At 40.1% G+C, this 16,444-nt stretch overlaps 1 protein-coding gene across 1 annotated transcript; it reads left to right on the plus strand.

Moving 5' to 3' along the window:
- Positions 1-3,735: 3,735 nt before the first annotated feature.
- Positions 3,736-16,121, plus strand: LOC112199239 (TMV resistance protein N-like). Its single transcript, XM_040518739.1, has 6 exons — positions 3,736-4,357; positions 4,896-5,988; positions 6,118-6,396; positions 6,494-7,891; positions 8,075-8,937; positions 15,876-16,121. The coding sequence occupies exons 1-5, from the start codon at positions 3,861-3,863 to the stop codon at positions 8,837-8,839; spliced, it is 4,032 nt and encodes a 1,343-aa protein (XP_040374673.1). The 5' UTR covers positions 3,736-3,860; the 3' UTR covers positions 8,840-8,937; positions 15,876-16,121.
- The last annotated feature ends 323 nt before the right edge of the window (positions 16,122-16,444 follow it).

The following is a 16,444-nucleotide window of genomic DNA, read 5'->3' on the forward strand; positions in this document are numbered from 1 at the left end:
TATGACTTTTGTTTAAAAATTTTTAAATACTTTTAACTGCAAAAGTTCTGTCTTTGTTGCAGAACAATTGATATATGTGATTGTCTTGGCAGAGTTGGTTTTTGAAAAAAAAAAAAAAAAAAAACTATAATGGGTTGGGTTAGACTATGTTTGGCTTAAATAGGCATAAAATGTGACAATTCAAAAGATCAGCATCCCAGCTAAGCCTTTAGCCTAGATAAATTCCTCTAGTCCTACTCAGATAGATGTTCGATAATTGTTTCTTGCCTAGTTATATCCATGTTTGGTTCTATTCTTTAGGATGAAAAAAATGTAGTTTGGGGGTCAAATGAAGGGTAATTTAATACGTGATACTTTTGGCATTTAAGGTGATGAGCAATGAAGCTAAGCAACTAAACCATGACAGATTTCAGGCGTGTCCTTGGGAAAAATAGAGAGCCATATGGGATATTTACTGTTTGAGGAAAAAAAAAAAATTTCAATTACCCCAGGCCCCCAGGCCCCAGGGTGATTATTGCAGCAAACAATCGCTACTTTGTTTGTTAAATCTAAGCTGTGGAAAATATTTATCCTGATTTGTTGTCTTTATTTTAATGTGGCTGGCAGAGGTAGATATTTATCAATATAAAGATACTTACTTTATAGATGTAGAGAAAATAAACAAAAAGATAAGAATTTCATGTTTCAATTGAAAAATTAGTTTCTCATATAAGCTTGCAAGAATAGGCACATAAATAGACTCATCTTAACATATATCCATGCCTGTATCAGTCTTTTAACATTGCTGGATTGTGTTTTTGTATTTGGCTATTGATTCTCAAGAATAGAATAATCATTGACCTGCTCTTTTCACAGCCTATTTTTATTTGATGTCATTTGCATTCAGAATTATTGATTGGTCTAGTCAGATATGTTTGGTCTCTGCTTTGTATGAATATATCTATATATGGTGAAGTTCTGAGATGTTTGTGAGATTTGATACATTTAGCTTTTAACTGCACATGAGGTTATTTTACCAGGTAACTTGTAGATCTCTCATATAAGTTCTGTGTGTTATATGACCAGTGGCAGGGGACGGGATCATTAGAATGTGACTGCCACTATCTTCTGGACTTGAGCTTGACATCAGATCTGATCTTGGACCCTAAAGTTAGAGTGTGTTTGTCTCGAGGAGGAAAATATGTAAGTCATGAATGAATTAATCAAAAGTTAAAGGTAGACAGAAGAGAGATAGAATCAGTTTTGGTGGTGCATTATCTGATGGCTTATATTCTTTCTTTTTCTCACTCTGTTTCTCAATTGCATGGCATAGCACTTCCATTATTTGTCATTTGTAGCCTGATTTGTCCCCCTAAAAAGCTATAAAGCACTTGGTAGCTAGTTGATAAATTAGGATGGAATATTACTGAATTGATTATAGTATACTTCCACTTTCAGAAGCAAATCCACGTATACCTCTCATGCAAATAGTTTAATGATGCACTGCCGTCCTTAACTATTCTCTTTGGCAGGTCTAATGGCTGCTCAGGGCAATAAAAAATGACAAACTTAAAATTGTGTAACCAGTAAGAATTACAACAAAATCACAACAGAAGATTTGAAATTACATTCAGCCGGATATCAATTAGTAGGTGTGTGGTCTTCGAGATCCAAGTAACCTATAGACTGCTCTTTCTTTCTTTTATTTTTGATTTACCATTTGAAATTTGAAAGAATTGTTTATGTTTTTTCTTGCCTCCAGGAAGAGAACCTCTTCTTCTAAGACAGTTACTGATTTCTGAACTTAAAGTCTTTCATTCAGCACCACATAATCAATTTCATTAATAACGTGATTATTCTTTGTACTTTGATTTAGACTGAAGATGAACGTGAGATGTGTGCAAGAACTTATGCTGTAAAAATATTGACAAGAAGGTACTTTTATTGGTAACAATTTGGCATTTGTTGGCACCTAGGTTTTTAAATTTCTTATGTGACTGTTTTCTGGCTTGATTTGTGCAGGTCTCTCAAGCTGATGCTAAGCTCTTTTTGAATCTGTTTGTGGAGAGGTTTGTGATTTCAGGGGAAATTTTAAGTATTATGTTTCCCTTTTGTATTTTGGTTTCTAATAGTGACTACTGTATTGGACTCTATTCATGAGGATATATCTTCTGCTGCAGGTTTATCATCTCAGGCTGCTGGGAGACCATCACCTCTTTTATTGAAGATGTCCAACATAACTATATTTGTTTATTAATTCATTGTATCTGATGAACTTTGGCTTGGCCTTGACACATGCTACCAGAGGTGTGTGGAATTTTTTTCGTTTCTTTTACTCAACATGGAAATACTCAATTTCTATTATGCCTATGATACTTGGGTGCATGAGTTAAGAAAATTTTCTTTCCTCAGCAACAATGTTAAGAGCAAACTGAAACCTTTAAACAAAACGGATGATCACCAATTCTATAATATATTTACAGTTGAGGCTGATTTGACTAACCCTTTTTTGTGTTTCATGGGGTTCACATAAAACTGATATTTCATTTACCATGTCAAAAGAATTTGTCATAGTTTTCAGCTCTAGAGAGTGCTGCTTCTACATGATATTTGGTTTAAAATACTGCATTATTATTTGTCAAGTTCATTACTTAGACTCTTTAAGGTTATGTAAATTTGCATTTACAGTGCAATTTGGAAGAGACAGCTCTTTGTAGCATGTAGTATAAGTTTCATAAGCATGATCCCTAAATATCTCTTCCATTCACAACTATATGACCGAATCAGTTTTTTGGTTAACTGTTTTGGTAGCGTAATCATAGCAGTATTTGGAATATGTTTATTATGTTTGCTTCTATGAAGGTGAATTGCTTGAATACCAAGTCTATTAGCAGAGAGTTCTGTTCATATAGATATTTAAACCCTGACTACTCATTGAATTAGGACAATTAGCTGTCATGATTTCTCTCTGCTTTTCCTTTATCCCAATTGTACGTATCATTCTGTTTTTTGTCTGTATCAGTTGATCTTCTACGGTTATTCACTATTAATCCTATGCTGTTACGATATGCAGTGAATGCCAGATGCAGTACATGTCAACACCAGATGAACCAACTTAGGGAATCTAATGTATTTTTGTTATATCTAACCGTGTTTGTAACCAGTATCAAAAACAACTTTGGTAAGAATGTTTATATTTTGAAAATTGTAAATGACCAAGCTTGGTCTGTTTAGAACTTCGATTTTTGAGACATGTAAATATGTAAATATATGAATCTGGTGAGAACACCAGATTTTGAAATATGTAAATGTACATTGTTTAATGAAAAATGTATACATATACCTGCAGCATTGCGCGGGATATCCACCTGGTATAGTCTAGTCTTAACTATACCACCATCCAGATATTATTAAAGGTTATTACTGTGGAATACATAGAATTGAATGGAATTAGCCACTATTTTTGCATTTATGTGTGGATATGATGTAATTACCTCTTTATCTTTTGTTGTTACTATATACCTTCTTGTTGTTACACCAGTTGGTCAAACTGGTGAGTGTGGGACAGTGTGGGCTAACTTGAATTTATGTATATACTTTACACAGTGTGGGCTAACTTGTGTGTGTGTATATATATATATATACACACTTTCCTAAGCACAGTGTGGGCTAACTTGAATTTATATATACTTTACACATGTGGGTTGGACGTTATTTAATCCAATGGTGCTATTTTGAAAAGGCGTCGGAAACATAACTTTCTCCTCATCACCTTTGTTTTACTAGTGACTTGAGATTTGAGAATCACTGCAACTCTGCCTCTTTCTTCTTCAAAGTCCAGAAACTCTTTCACAGTCTCTCTTGTTATCTCACAGCTTTCAATGGCGATCATTGAAGAAGCCACTGCTTCTTCTCCTTCTTTCAGCCGTCCATGGAAATACCATGTCTTTTTGAGTTTTAGAGGTGAAGATACCCGCAACAATTTCACAGGCCATCTGTGCAGAGCTTTGCGTCAGAAGGGAATCAACACCTTCATGGATGATGAGCTCAGAAGAGGAGAAGATATATCAACAGCGCTTCTCCAAGCAATTGAAGAGTCGAAGATTTCAATCATTGTGTTCTCTAAAGACTATGCATCCTCCAAGTGGTGCTTGGATGAACTTGTGAAGATCCTCGACTGCAAGAAATCATATGAACAAATGGTTCGGCCAGTTTTCTACAAAGTCGATCCATCAGATATACGAAATTATAGAGCTAGCTTTGGGGAGGCACTTGCTAATCATGAATGCAAATTCAAAGATAACATGGAGAAGGTCCAGATATGGAAGGCAGCTCTTAAAGAAGCGGCAAATTTGTCAGGGTGGCCTCTCTTGGATGAGTACGTTTCTATCCACCGGCTTTACATTCCCTTACAGCTATCAGTCTCCTTCTTTTCAATTTCTTTGTTGTTTTGATAAAACATTAAAACTTTAGGACTCAAGAGCCATACTAATCCCTTTATATATCATCAAGTTATAAAAAATTAAAAATTACAATTGTATTATCAATGAAGTACATAATTAATTTCAAGCAAGTCTGATTCTTAATAGTAAGAGCAAATTCCAAAACCTGCCTGACGAGTTTGATTCTCAATGCTTTCCTCTTCATATGAATAAGAACATCAGCGAAACAGGAAGAGTTGGAGTTTACTCGCCCATGTTCCTCAGAAAACAGAAAGTTTTGACATGACCATTGACAGAGTTAATGGAACTTATGTAAATTACATGAACAAAAGATATTGCATATTATGGTTCTGTGGTAAACTGGTACACTAATTGAACTTTTACAACATAAAATATATTTTATTTTATCTGTGAGTGTAAATGTGAATGTGTGTTTGTGATCTTGATTAAATGCGATTTATGTTAAATGTCTAGGCATTGCTCAGAATCCAGTGTTATTCATGAAATTGTTGAAGAGATTTCAGTGCAAGTTATAAACAGCACATATTTGGACGTGGCCAAGTACCCAGTAGGAATAAAACCTCGGGTGCAAGAGATCCATAAGCTTTTAGGTGTTGAGGGAAGAGATGTTCATATGGTAGGGATATGGGGGGCTGCTGGAATAGGTAAGACAACAATTGCCAGAGCTGTCTATAACTCAATTGCTCATAAATTTGATGGGAGTTGTTTTTTAGAAAATGTTAGAGAAAATTCAATGGGTGCTAGAGGCTTTGTCAAACTTCAAAAGAAACTTCTTTGTGAGATTCTAAAGACAAAATTGAAGGTGGCCAATGTAGCTAGAGGAATCACTATGATCAAGGAAATGTTGCAATACAAAAGTGTTCTCCTAGTGCTTGATGACGTGAATGATATTGATCAGTTAAACAACTTAGCTGGTGAATGTAGTTGGTTTGATATGGGAAGTAGAATCATCATAACAACAAGGGATAAGCAATTGCTGACCAGTCATAGTATTAATTTAATATACGAGGTCCAAGAATTGGAGCATCATGAAGCTCTCGAGCTTTTTAGTCGGATTGTATTTAAAAACGGACCTTTGGATGGTTTTGCGGTACTCACAGAACATGCAATATGCTATGCTCAAGGTCTTCCATTAGCTTTGACTATTTTAGGTTCTTCTCTATGCAATAAAAATGTAGAGCTATGGGAAGCTGCATTACAGGGTTTCAAAAGCCCAAAAATTAGAGAAGTTCTCCAAATAAGTTATGATGGATTGGATGACACTGTGAAGGAAACTTTTCTTGACATTGCATGTTTCTTCAAAGGTGAATCTACAAACCATGTGATACAAACACTAGAAGCTTATCGCGGCAAACCTGCTAAGTATAGTATTAACGTGCTCATAGACAAGGCCCTCATCAATACATCCGGAGGTTGCATTTGGATGCATGACTTGCTAGAAGAAATGGGTAGAGATATAGTCTATCAACAGTCGCCGGATAACCCTGGAAAACGTAGCAGGTTGTGGTTTCATGAAGATGTTTACCATGTTCTAACGGAGAATATTGTAAGTGCATATTTTAATTCACTTCAACTTTATTTATTTTGGTTAAAATCCTAAAACTTAAGTAGAATATGAAATTTAATTATTTTAGAAAGAGCTTGGTTTGTTAATATTATTGTATTTTCATACTAGGGAACAACCAAGATTATAGGCATCAAGGTGCAGCTGCCTGAAGATTCACATGTGCTATGCTTTAGTGGTATCACTTTCGTCAACATGCAAAATCTTAGACTTTTCATATACCGTGCTGGACGCTATTCTGGAGTTGTTGATAATCTGCCTCATTCCTTGAGGGTAGTTGATTGGCCTAACTGTCACTTGCAATTTCTACCATCCAATTTAATTCCAAGAGAACTTGCTCTAATCAATATGCCTGGTAGTCGCATCACAGTTTTCAGGGGTGGAAACAAGGTATGTCTTTTGGATACACATGTATAACTCTAGCTTATCATCTGTTCCTTCCTCTCCAAATATTTTTTATCTAATATTTTTCTTTTCTGTCTCGCAGCATCTAATAAATCTGACATCAATAAATCTAAGAGATTGTCAAAACCTAACAAAAGTCTCAGACTTGTCGGGAGTCCCAAACTTAGAACAGTTGGATCTATTTAACTGTAAAAATTTAGCAGAAGTGCATTCTTCTGTTGGATTCCTAGATAAACTTATTCTTTTGAGACTTTCAGGATGCTCCAGGCTGGAGACTTTTCAAACGGAAGTTAGTTGGAAATCGATGAGGTATCTTCTGCTTCCCAATTGTGAAAGGCTTGAGAAATTCATAAATGTTGTGCACAAGATGGAGTCCATTAAAGAATTGATATTAAGTGGAATTGGCATAAAAGAACTGCACTCATGGATTGGATGTTGCACTTCCTTGGAAGTTTTGGCTTTGCGTGGAACTCCAATCAAACAACTGCCTTCAACAATTGAACATCTTACTTCTTTAAGAGAATTGAACCTGTCTGGAACTGCCCTTAAAGAAGTGCCTTCGTCGATTGGATGTCTCACTTCCTTGGTGGAATTGGACGCGTCTGACACTCTCATTGAAAAATTGCCTTCATCAATTGGGAATCTCACTTCATTGAAGAAATTGGATGCGTCTGAAACTCGCGTCGAAGAATTGCCTTCATCAATTGGGTATCTCACTTCTTTAAGAGAATTGAAGCTGTATAAAGCTCCCATTAAACGATTGCCATCATCAATTGGGTATCTAACTTCCTTGGAGAGATTGGACGCGTCTGAAACTCTCATTGAAGAATTGCCTTTGTCAATTGGAAATCTCAATTGCCTTGAACATTTAGCACTACAAGGATGTGCAAACCTTACAAATGTGCCGAACAGTGTTTACGGAGGACTGCAACATCTACAATCTCTAGACCTCTCTTGGTGCCCAAAACTGGTGACATTTCCAAGTAGGGTGAGCGGTGTGGTTTCATCCAGTGCAGAATCTCTTCCTTTGATGCTTCCAACTAATTCAAACAATCGGCATGATGATCCTGGTTCATTATTGTTTCCCCAGCTACGGTATCTTAATTTTGAAGGATGCAAATTATCAGTCTCTGATTTTTTAACGAATCTTGATTGTGAGTCCACATTACAGACGCTTAATCTATTAGGAACCAGTTTTGATAGTCTCCCAGCATGCATCAGCAAATTTCGCGAATTGGAATATCTTAATTTGGATGGTTGCAAGAGGCTTCGAGACATTTCAGAACTTCCACCAAATATAGAAGATATAAACCTGGATGATTGCGTATCGTTGGAAAGATTTTCAAAATTGTCAAATATACTGGAACAGAGAGACACTCCGGGACATCTTCAATTCATGCAATTGTCTAATTGCAATAGACTGGTAGATAATCTTGGCATGGACATGGTGTCGAAGATGGCAAAAACATTACCGTATCAGGTTTTCCATCTATCTCTCTCTCTCCCCCCCCCCCCCCCCCCCCCCCCCCACACACACACACACACAGACATATGATTTTCTCTCTCTCTCTCTCTCTCTCTCTCTCTCTCTCTCTCTCTCTCTCTCTCTTACAATTTTGACTACTAGTAGTTAATACAAGCATATGTAATATGTATCTTGCAGCTGGTGCATGCCGGCTTAGATCGGCATGTGAAGTGCTGGAAGTTTATGCTTCCAAGCCTCCCGGAAATTGAAGTTCCAAAGTGGTTTGATAGGGGTGAGGTGGACACAAGTGTGCTTCATTGTCATGGAACTTTTGATATATGTGAAATTTTGATAAAAATCCCTAGGAATCTGAAGGTTCAGAGAATAGGATTGGTTGTCTGTGTAGTTTTTGAAATTACCCAAGATTTTTACGGTGGTTCTTCTGGTTGTCATGTAACGGTTGTGATCGATAAAAAAGAGTATCATGACAATACTTGCCACTATTTTGAATCAAAAGCGACAGAGTCATCAGCTCATGATCATGTATATGTGTGTCTGACATGTATTGCTTTCAAGGAGCTAGAGGTGGTGGATCATGTGGTTCGAGTGATTTTTCACGCGATTCCCTCAGGTGGCAAAGGGTTGCTCCTAAAAAGTTTAGGGGTCCACCTGGCTAATATGAAAGAGGATCATGCGAGTGGTGAAGACTCGGCAAGAGAAAGATATAGGCAGAGCATTTCTGATCAGGTCGCTTCGGATGCAGAAGGGGCAGCTGTAGCATCATTAGTATCAAATGACAGCAATTCCGGGGAAGTAGACGATGATCATCATGATGGGGAACAAGAACGAGAACAGGAACCTCATCTTCCAATAAAAAGATTTGAAGACTTGGCAAGACAAACAAATATAGGCAGAGCAGCAATGTTAGTATTTTTGAGGTGCTTTGGAATTACCTGCTTGTGATTTTGGTGACGCACAAGGTGCAGCTTGCTCTAGAATCATCAACCAAATGCCAATCGAGGCCTTGAAGTACACTATGATCATTAATAGTTGGATTCCAGGTATTAATATTCCATGCCACATAAACTCTTAAATCTGTTGTGTGTTTAAGTATATTGGTATTGAGAGAGATTGATGAGAGAAGTGTATTTCATTATAGAGAATAGGAGCCCTATATATAGGGATTACAAAGTGCATAATCTAATGTTACAAGGAATACCAATCCGTGTAGGATTGGGAAATCTAGAACCTTCTCTCCTATTCCTATTCCTAGTTTGATAAGGCACACTAAACTTGATTTTCCTTCAACACTCCCCCTTGTGCCGCTCAAACTTGGTGGTGACGCTTCATCCGTTGCCTCGTTAAAAACCTTGCCAGGTAACAAAAACCCTGTGGGACAAAAATAATCCTGGTCGAAGGACAAAAAGAGCACAACACGTCCTTCACTCTTCGAGATCGAACATGTAGACATCATAACTCCCCCTGATGTCGATATCTCCCCTGATTGCTACAATCGTGGGAGTTCGGATAACTTTCTCAATCCGATGCTCTTCACATGTTTCTCGAAGGTGGATTTAGGTAACGACTTAGTGAATAAGTCCGCTACATTATCCTCTGATCGGATTTGATTCACTTCAATCTTTAGAAGTGATTGTTGTTGCTGATTATAAAAGAACTTAGGCGATATATGCTTGGTGTTGTCACCCTTGATGAAACCTAACTTCATTTGTTCAATACAAGCTGCATTATCCTCATAAATGCATGTAGGTTCATCTGTGGTAGACTTCAAACCACAACTTCCTTGAATGTGTCGAATTACAGACCTTAGCCATACACATTCACGTACAGCTTCATGTAGAGCAATAATCTCTGCATGATTTGAGGAAGTAGCAACAAGGGTCTGTTTTGTAGACCTCCAAGATATAGCAGTGCTTCCCATGGTAAAGACATAACCAGTTTGGGAGCGACCTTTGTGAGGGTCAGAGAGGTACCCTGCATCAGCAAAACCCATCAAGACATCATTGTCGTTTTGATGGAGGGAGATAGGAGAACGCCGGCCACCATGAGCGGTGGCGGCGCCGGCGGCGGCAACATGGCCGGCGGCCATTCCATGGACGGGGGCGTTTTGCCTTTTGGGGTCCAATCCCAAATTTCCGTCATTCCTTTTCTCTCTGTAGGGATAGAATAAGCCCATATCAATCGTACCTCTTAGGTATCGAAAGATTGTCTTTATACCAATCCAATGGCGGCGTGTTGGCGCAGAGCTATGTCGAGCTAACAAGTTCACTGCGAATGAGATATCCGGTCTTGTGCATTGAGCTAAGTACAATAATGCGCCTATTGCACTCAAATAGGGCACTTCGGCCTCTAGGGGTTCTTCGTCCTCATCCCTTGGACGAAACGGATCTTTTCCGGGCTCAAGACTACGGCCGATCATGGGAGTACTCGCAGGCTTTGCTTTATCTTCATTAAAGCGCCTTAGAATTTTCTGAGTATATGCAGACTGATGGATCAAAATCCCATCACTACGGTGCTCGAGTTCTAAACCGAGACAAAACCGTGTTTTCCCAAGATCTTTCATCTCAAATTCGGATTTCAAGTATTTAGCAGTTTCCTTCAACTCATCTAGAGTTCCAATTAGGTTCATGTCATCGACATAAACTGCTACGATTGCAAATCCGGAACTTGTTCTTTTAATGAACACGCATGGGCATATTTCATTGTTAATATATCCCTTCCCAATCAAGTAGTCACTTAGACGGTTATACCACATCCGTCCAGATTGTTTTAATCCATATATTGAGCGTTTTAATCTTATTGAAAACGCGCTCCGTGGTTTAGAGCCACTTGATTTGGGTAATTGAAGTCCATCTGGAACCTTCATATATATCTCTGAATCTAGATCCCCATAGAGATATGCTGTAACCACATCCATAAGCTGCATGTCAAGTTTTTCGGAAACTACCAAACTGACAAGGTAGCGGAACGTTATAACGTCCATTACGGGAGAATATGTCTCTTCGTAGTCAATTCCAGGGCGTTGTGAGAAACCTTGCGCCACAAGGCGGGCTTTATATCTTACCACCTCATTTTTCTCATTACGCTTTCTAACAAAGACCCATTTATGGCCAACAGGCTTTACACTTGGGGGTGTCTGCGTTACAGGCCCAAATACCTGTCTCTTTGTTAGTGAATCCAATTCAACCTGGATCGCATCTTTCCATTTAGGCCAATCTGCTCTTCGTTGACATTCTTCAACAGAGCGAGGTTCGATATCATCATATTCTATAATCCCTTTCGCAATATGATATGCAAATGCATCATCAATCGCCATAGAATTTCTATCCATCATCTCATGTACACTAGTGTAATTTATGGAGATCTCTCTATTCTCTGGAGTTGGTTCTGACATTGGAGCGTCCCCCAATGATGTCTCTTGGACATAACCATAATCCGGAATATTCTCATGAGATGGATTATTTATATCGATGATTAATGGATTATTTTGTGCCAAACTCGCTTTCTTTCTTGGGCGAGAATCCATCGAACCTATGGGCCTCCCGCGCTTCTTGGCGGGAGCCGTGGGCCTAGCCACAACGTCACCATCATTGAGAGATGGGACGTTGGCGCCATGCTCATGCATTTTTGAGTTGGCGTCATGTCCTCTACTTTTAGGGACATCAATCCTTGCAGGCACGTTTGCAGCAGGTATGTGTGATCTCGTCACTTTAGCGATCTCAGAAAACGCATCAGGCATCGAATCTGCTACGTTCTGAAGATCGAGAATTCTCCGCACTTCAATTTCTGACTGTGCGGTTCGGGGATCAAGATGAGACATAGTGGGGACAGACCACGACAATTCCTGTCGTTCCTGTTGAACATTGATGTTCTTATCTCCCCCTAACGACGGGAAGACTGTCTCATCGAAGTGACAATCCGCAAATCTAGCGGTAAAGAGATCGCCTGTCAAGGGTTCTACGTAGCGGATAATTGTTGGAGAATCATATCCAACATAAAGGCCTAATCGTCTTTGAGGACCCATTTTGGTGCGCTGTGGCGGCGCAATAGGCACATAGACTGCACACCCGAATATGCGTAAGTGTGAGACATCAGGCTCATACCCAGTAACCATCTGGGACGCAGAGAAGGGTTGAGTGGCAGTGGGCCTCAGACGAATAAGCACAGCTGCATGCAATATTGCATAGCCCCAAGCAGAAATAGGGAGATTGGTGCGCATCACCAATGCTCGAGCAACCATTTGAAGTCGTTTAATGGTGGCTTCTGCGAGACCATTTTGGGTATGAACATGAGGAACAGGATGTTCAACATCAATCCCAATGGACATGCAATAATCATCAAAAGTCTTTGATGTAAACTCCCCAGCATTGTCTAATCTTATAGACTTAATGGGATGATCAGGGTGGTGAGCCCGTAACTTAATTATTTGTGCTAGGAGTTTAGCAAATGCAGCGTTCCTTGTGGACAATAGCATGACATGTGACCAGCGTGTCGATGCATCAACCAACACCATAAAATATCTAAATGGTCCGCATGGTGGTTGAATAGGTCCACAAATATCACCTTGAATTCTTTGCAAGAATGGTATATTTTCCTTGGTGTCCTTTGCATAGGATGGTCTTGATCCTAACTTTGCTAAAGAGCAGGCTTTGCAGAACGAATGATGGGCTTTAGAAACAACCAATGAGGATTTTGGTTGAGCCACAAAGTCACAAGTGACTTTAGAAGTAAAAGTTGGAGACAAAGGACCCTTGGTGGCGTCAATGCCACCCTGAGGCCGCAGGGGGAAGGCGGCGCCGGCCAAGGATGGCCGGATTTGGGGGTGAACGGCGCCGTGAGGCGCAGGGGCTCCTTCGGTGTCCAAAAACCGAGTTTTACTTCTTTTCGTTCTGAAAAAGGGATGTCCGTGTGAAGTCTTTAATATACGGATCATCATGTCACGACCTGGGTGTCCCAAACGGTCGTGCCAAAGCCTATACGTGTCGGAATCCCATAAATCATCTCTCATGACATGGTTGGATTCAATGACTTTAATAGTGGTTGCATACAACCCACTAGAGCGACACATAAGTTTCTCTAATACTCGTTTATGTCCGTAGTCATTAGAGGTGATGCAAAGGAACTCTTGTCCATTCTCACAATGTGTTTCCACATGAAAACCATTGGCTCTTATATCTTTGAAGCTCAATAGGGTTCTTCCTGCCCTAGGAGCATAAAGAGCTTCGGTGACATTCAAGGTAGTGCCATTAGGCAACATAAATTGAGCTGGTCCTCGACCATGAATCAATTGAGATGGTCCAGCCATCGTAGTCACAGAAGATCGAGTAGGCGCCATCCATAGGAATAGCTGCCTGTTTCGAAGGATGGTATGTGTAGTAGCACTATCCACGAGGCATTCGAGCTCTCCGGGAAACATACTGAAAAATAATAAAGTTCGAATTTAGAATATGTCCAAGACATTTGAATAAAATAAATCGATACTTTATTAATAATAGCCAATGATTACATCAAAGTTTCTTGACCAAAATCTAATCCAATATAAAAATCAAACCGTAGACAAATCGTAGTCACTCAATCCTTTCGGTAATTTCAATTTAGTTGTGACCAGGTAAGGTAAGGCGAGATTTTGGTGGAGCGTTGCTCACTTTTAAAACCGTTCTCTCAGATCAAACCTTGCCTAGACATCACAAGTACTCTTGAGTACGCCTAGAGGGAAAAAGTTAATACAATAAGTCATTTTATTGATTTAAGGCATAATAGCCATTACATAATTCTTGGAAAAGTAAAGGACTATACTAATCAAAATCTGCAGCATCCTTGTGCAATTCTTTGTCAGATTTGAAGTCCGCTATGGTGAGATTGACGTTGACATCATCACCATCTTCTTCTATATTTTCGGCAAAGTTGGCTTCATGCTCTCTGAAGTCTCTAAATGCCTTGTAATGCGCAGCCAATTGTTTGCTTGCGTTGCATTGTTTGAACCAGTGCTCACTAGATCCACATCGATGACACATGTCATTGTGATTTCCTCCCTTTAATTGAGGTGCATTGTTTGCACTTGGGTGGCGTCCCCCATAGGAGTTGGCGCCATTCCCACGGCCCTGGGTGGTTCCTCCATGTCCTGGAGCCCCACGGCCTCCTCTCCCACGTTGCCATGTATTGCCACGTGATCGTCCTTCATTCTGACGAGTACCTTCCTTTGTAGGGCGGTTATATGGACCAGAACGTCCGTTGTGTCCCTTATTCTTAGGGTTCCGCTCCTTGCGCCCTCCTTTGGGTGCAATATTATAATTCGCCTCTTGAACGCTCTTAGTTCCGATAGGCCTTGAATTATAATTCTTCACGAGGATATTATCATGCTTTTCAGCTACAGACATAATAGTAATGAGCTGATGAAATCTCGTGATCCGTCTAGTATCGAACTCCGTTCGATATTGCTTTGAGAGCAAAATTGCTGAGACGGGGAAGGTGGAGAGAGTTTTCTCAATTAGTTCTTGTTCTGTGACGGGTTGTCCACAGAACCCCAACATAGTTTTGAGGCGTAGAACTTCTGAATTATATTCAGCTACAGACTTGAAGTCGGCGAATCGTAGATTGCCCCATTGAACTTTCAAGTCAGGGAGGAGGGTATCCTTGATATTACCAAATCGCTCTTCTAGCGCGACCCATAATTCTCTAGCATCCTTGATCGCCATGTACTCCAGTCGGAGTGATTTATCCATGTGGCGCCTCATCAAGATGAGGGCGGTGGCATTGTTCGTAGCCGTACGCTCAAATATGAGAGTAGGATTAGGAGCTTGAATTAAGGGTAGGATCCCTTTTGAAGTGAGATGGTGCTCAACATCCGTGGCCCAACTATGATATTCCGAGCCAGTTGAGGTAAGTGCAGGAAAGTCAAGTTTCGACATCCTGAAATAAGAAGAAGAAATATATTAGTTTCGGAGTTTAAAACTTCCACGACAACTAAATATTAAGATTTCCGAGCTATGCTACCAAGAAATCGATTTCCAAGAAAATTGGATTAGACCGAAACAATGATGTTTATAAGGTCATAAATCGATGCTTGCGGACGCTCTTAGTCCGAAGTCTTACGAACGCTCTTAGTTCGTTAATTGCGTGAATCCCCACGATTCCGCATTGAATCGAACCCACGTTCTATGAAAGGTGGGATGAAGAAGAAGGGAGGTTTTGAAGTCCCCGAGAAAAAGAAAGAATTTCAAATCAGGAACTTTAAAGCTTACTCTTTGGATACTTACTTGTTGGTTTTGGATCACGCGCGTGTCGATGCAGGCGTGATGGAGCGAAGTAATCTAAGTAGAGGCGTGCAGCGGATGCGGGGCAGCAGGGGCTGCGGAGGTAGTAGTGGTGCAGGAGTAGCGGAGGCAAACTGCAGGGGCAGCAGCAGTGGTGCAGGGCTGCAGGTGCACGGGTGCGTAGGAGGGGCAGCAGCGTGCGCAGGTGTGCGCGGGGCAGTAGCGTGCGCAGGTGTGCGCGGGGAAGCAGGGACGCTGCAGAGGCAGCGTGGGGTGGACGCACGGACGCGGGGCTGCAAGGCAGCGAACTGAGCGCGGGGGCGCGCTGGCAGGTAGGCAGGCCGAAAGGGCTGCAGTAGTAGGCGGGCTAGCAAGGGGCTAGGTGCTGCAGGGGCTTGCGGCAGATTTCGGTGGGAAGAACTTTTCAGGGTTTTTGGTTTTCTGTTTTTGTGGCTAGAGTCGTGCTGATAACGTGTTTAAGTATATTGGTATTGAGAGAGATTGATGAGAGAAGTGTATTTCATTATAGAGAATAGGAGCCCTATATATAGGGATTACAAAGTGCATAATCTAATGTTACAAGGAATACCAATCCGTGTAGGATTGGGAAATCTAGAACCTTCTCTCCTATTCCTATTCCTAGTTTGATAAGGCACACTAAACTTGATTTTCCTTCAACATTGTGATAATTTTTCACTGACCTGCATTTTCTGCATTTTGATATTTAGAAGAAGTCTTTCTTTTGCCCAAATTGATATACAAGGATGACGGTTGATGGTGAGAGGCAGAGGCACCAACTAGTCTGGACTATGTGATTGTCAACTCTGGATCAATCCACACGAACAAGGCTGGGTTTGTTCTTCAATTTCAATTTGTGTTTGCTCATTGGTTGTATGGTTTTTTTATTTTTTATTTTATTTTTAACTATAGGATTTTAATTTTCCTTTGTGCTGGGTTTCTATGCCCCTCTGTTTAGCGAGTGACAGTGATGCAATGTTATACATATCTTCAAACACTGACGGTGGTTAACTAATAAGCAACGGATGCATTAGGACTAGTGACTATTAAGCAACGGATGCATTACGACTGTCATAAGCAATATGGAATGCCATGCCTATCCATCCTAACATCATTAAATAGAAAGAAATTCATATGATTTTATGACATTATTTTGATCTCACTAACCAAAGTAGGGAAACTACCTAAAAACCCACTTCAAGAAGTCCCACTTTACTTTTTCAATATATATAAAAAGAGAAAATAGACAGTTTAGAATGTGTGAGGGCATCTCTAACAG

This window comes from Rosa chinensis, chromosome 4 (assembly GCF_002994745.2).
Source record: "Rosa chinensis cultivar Old Blush chromosome 4, RchiOBHm-V2, whole genome shotgun sequence".
Lineage (NCBI taxonomy): Eukaryota > Viridiplantae > Streptophyta > Magnoliopsida > Rosales > Rosaceae > Rosa > Rosa chinensis.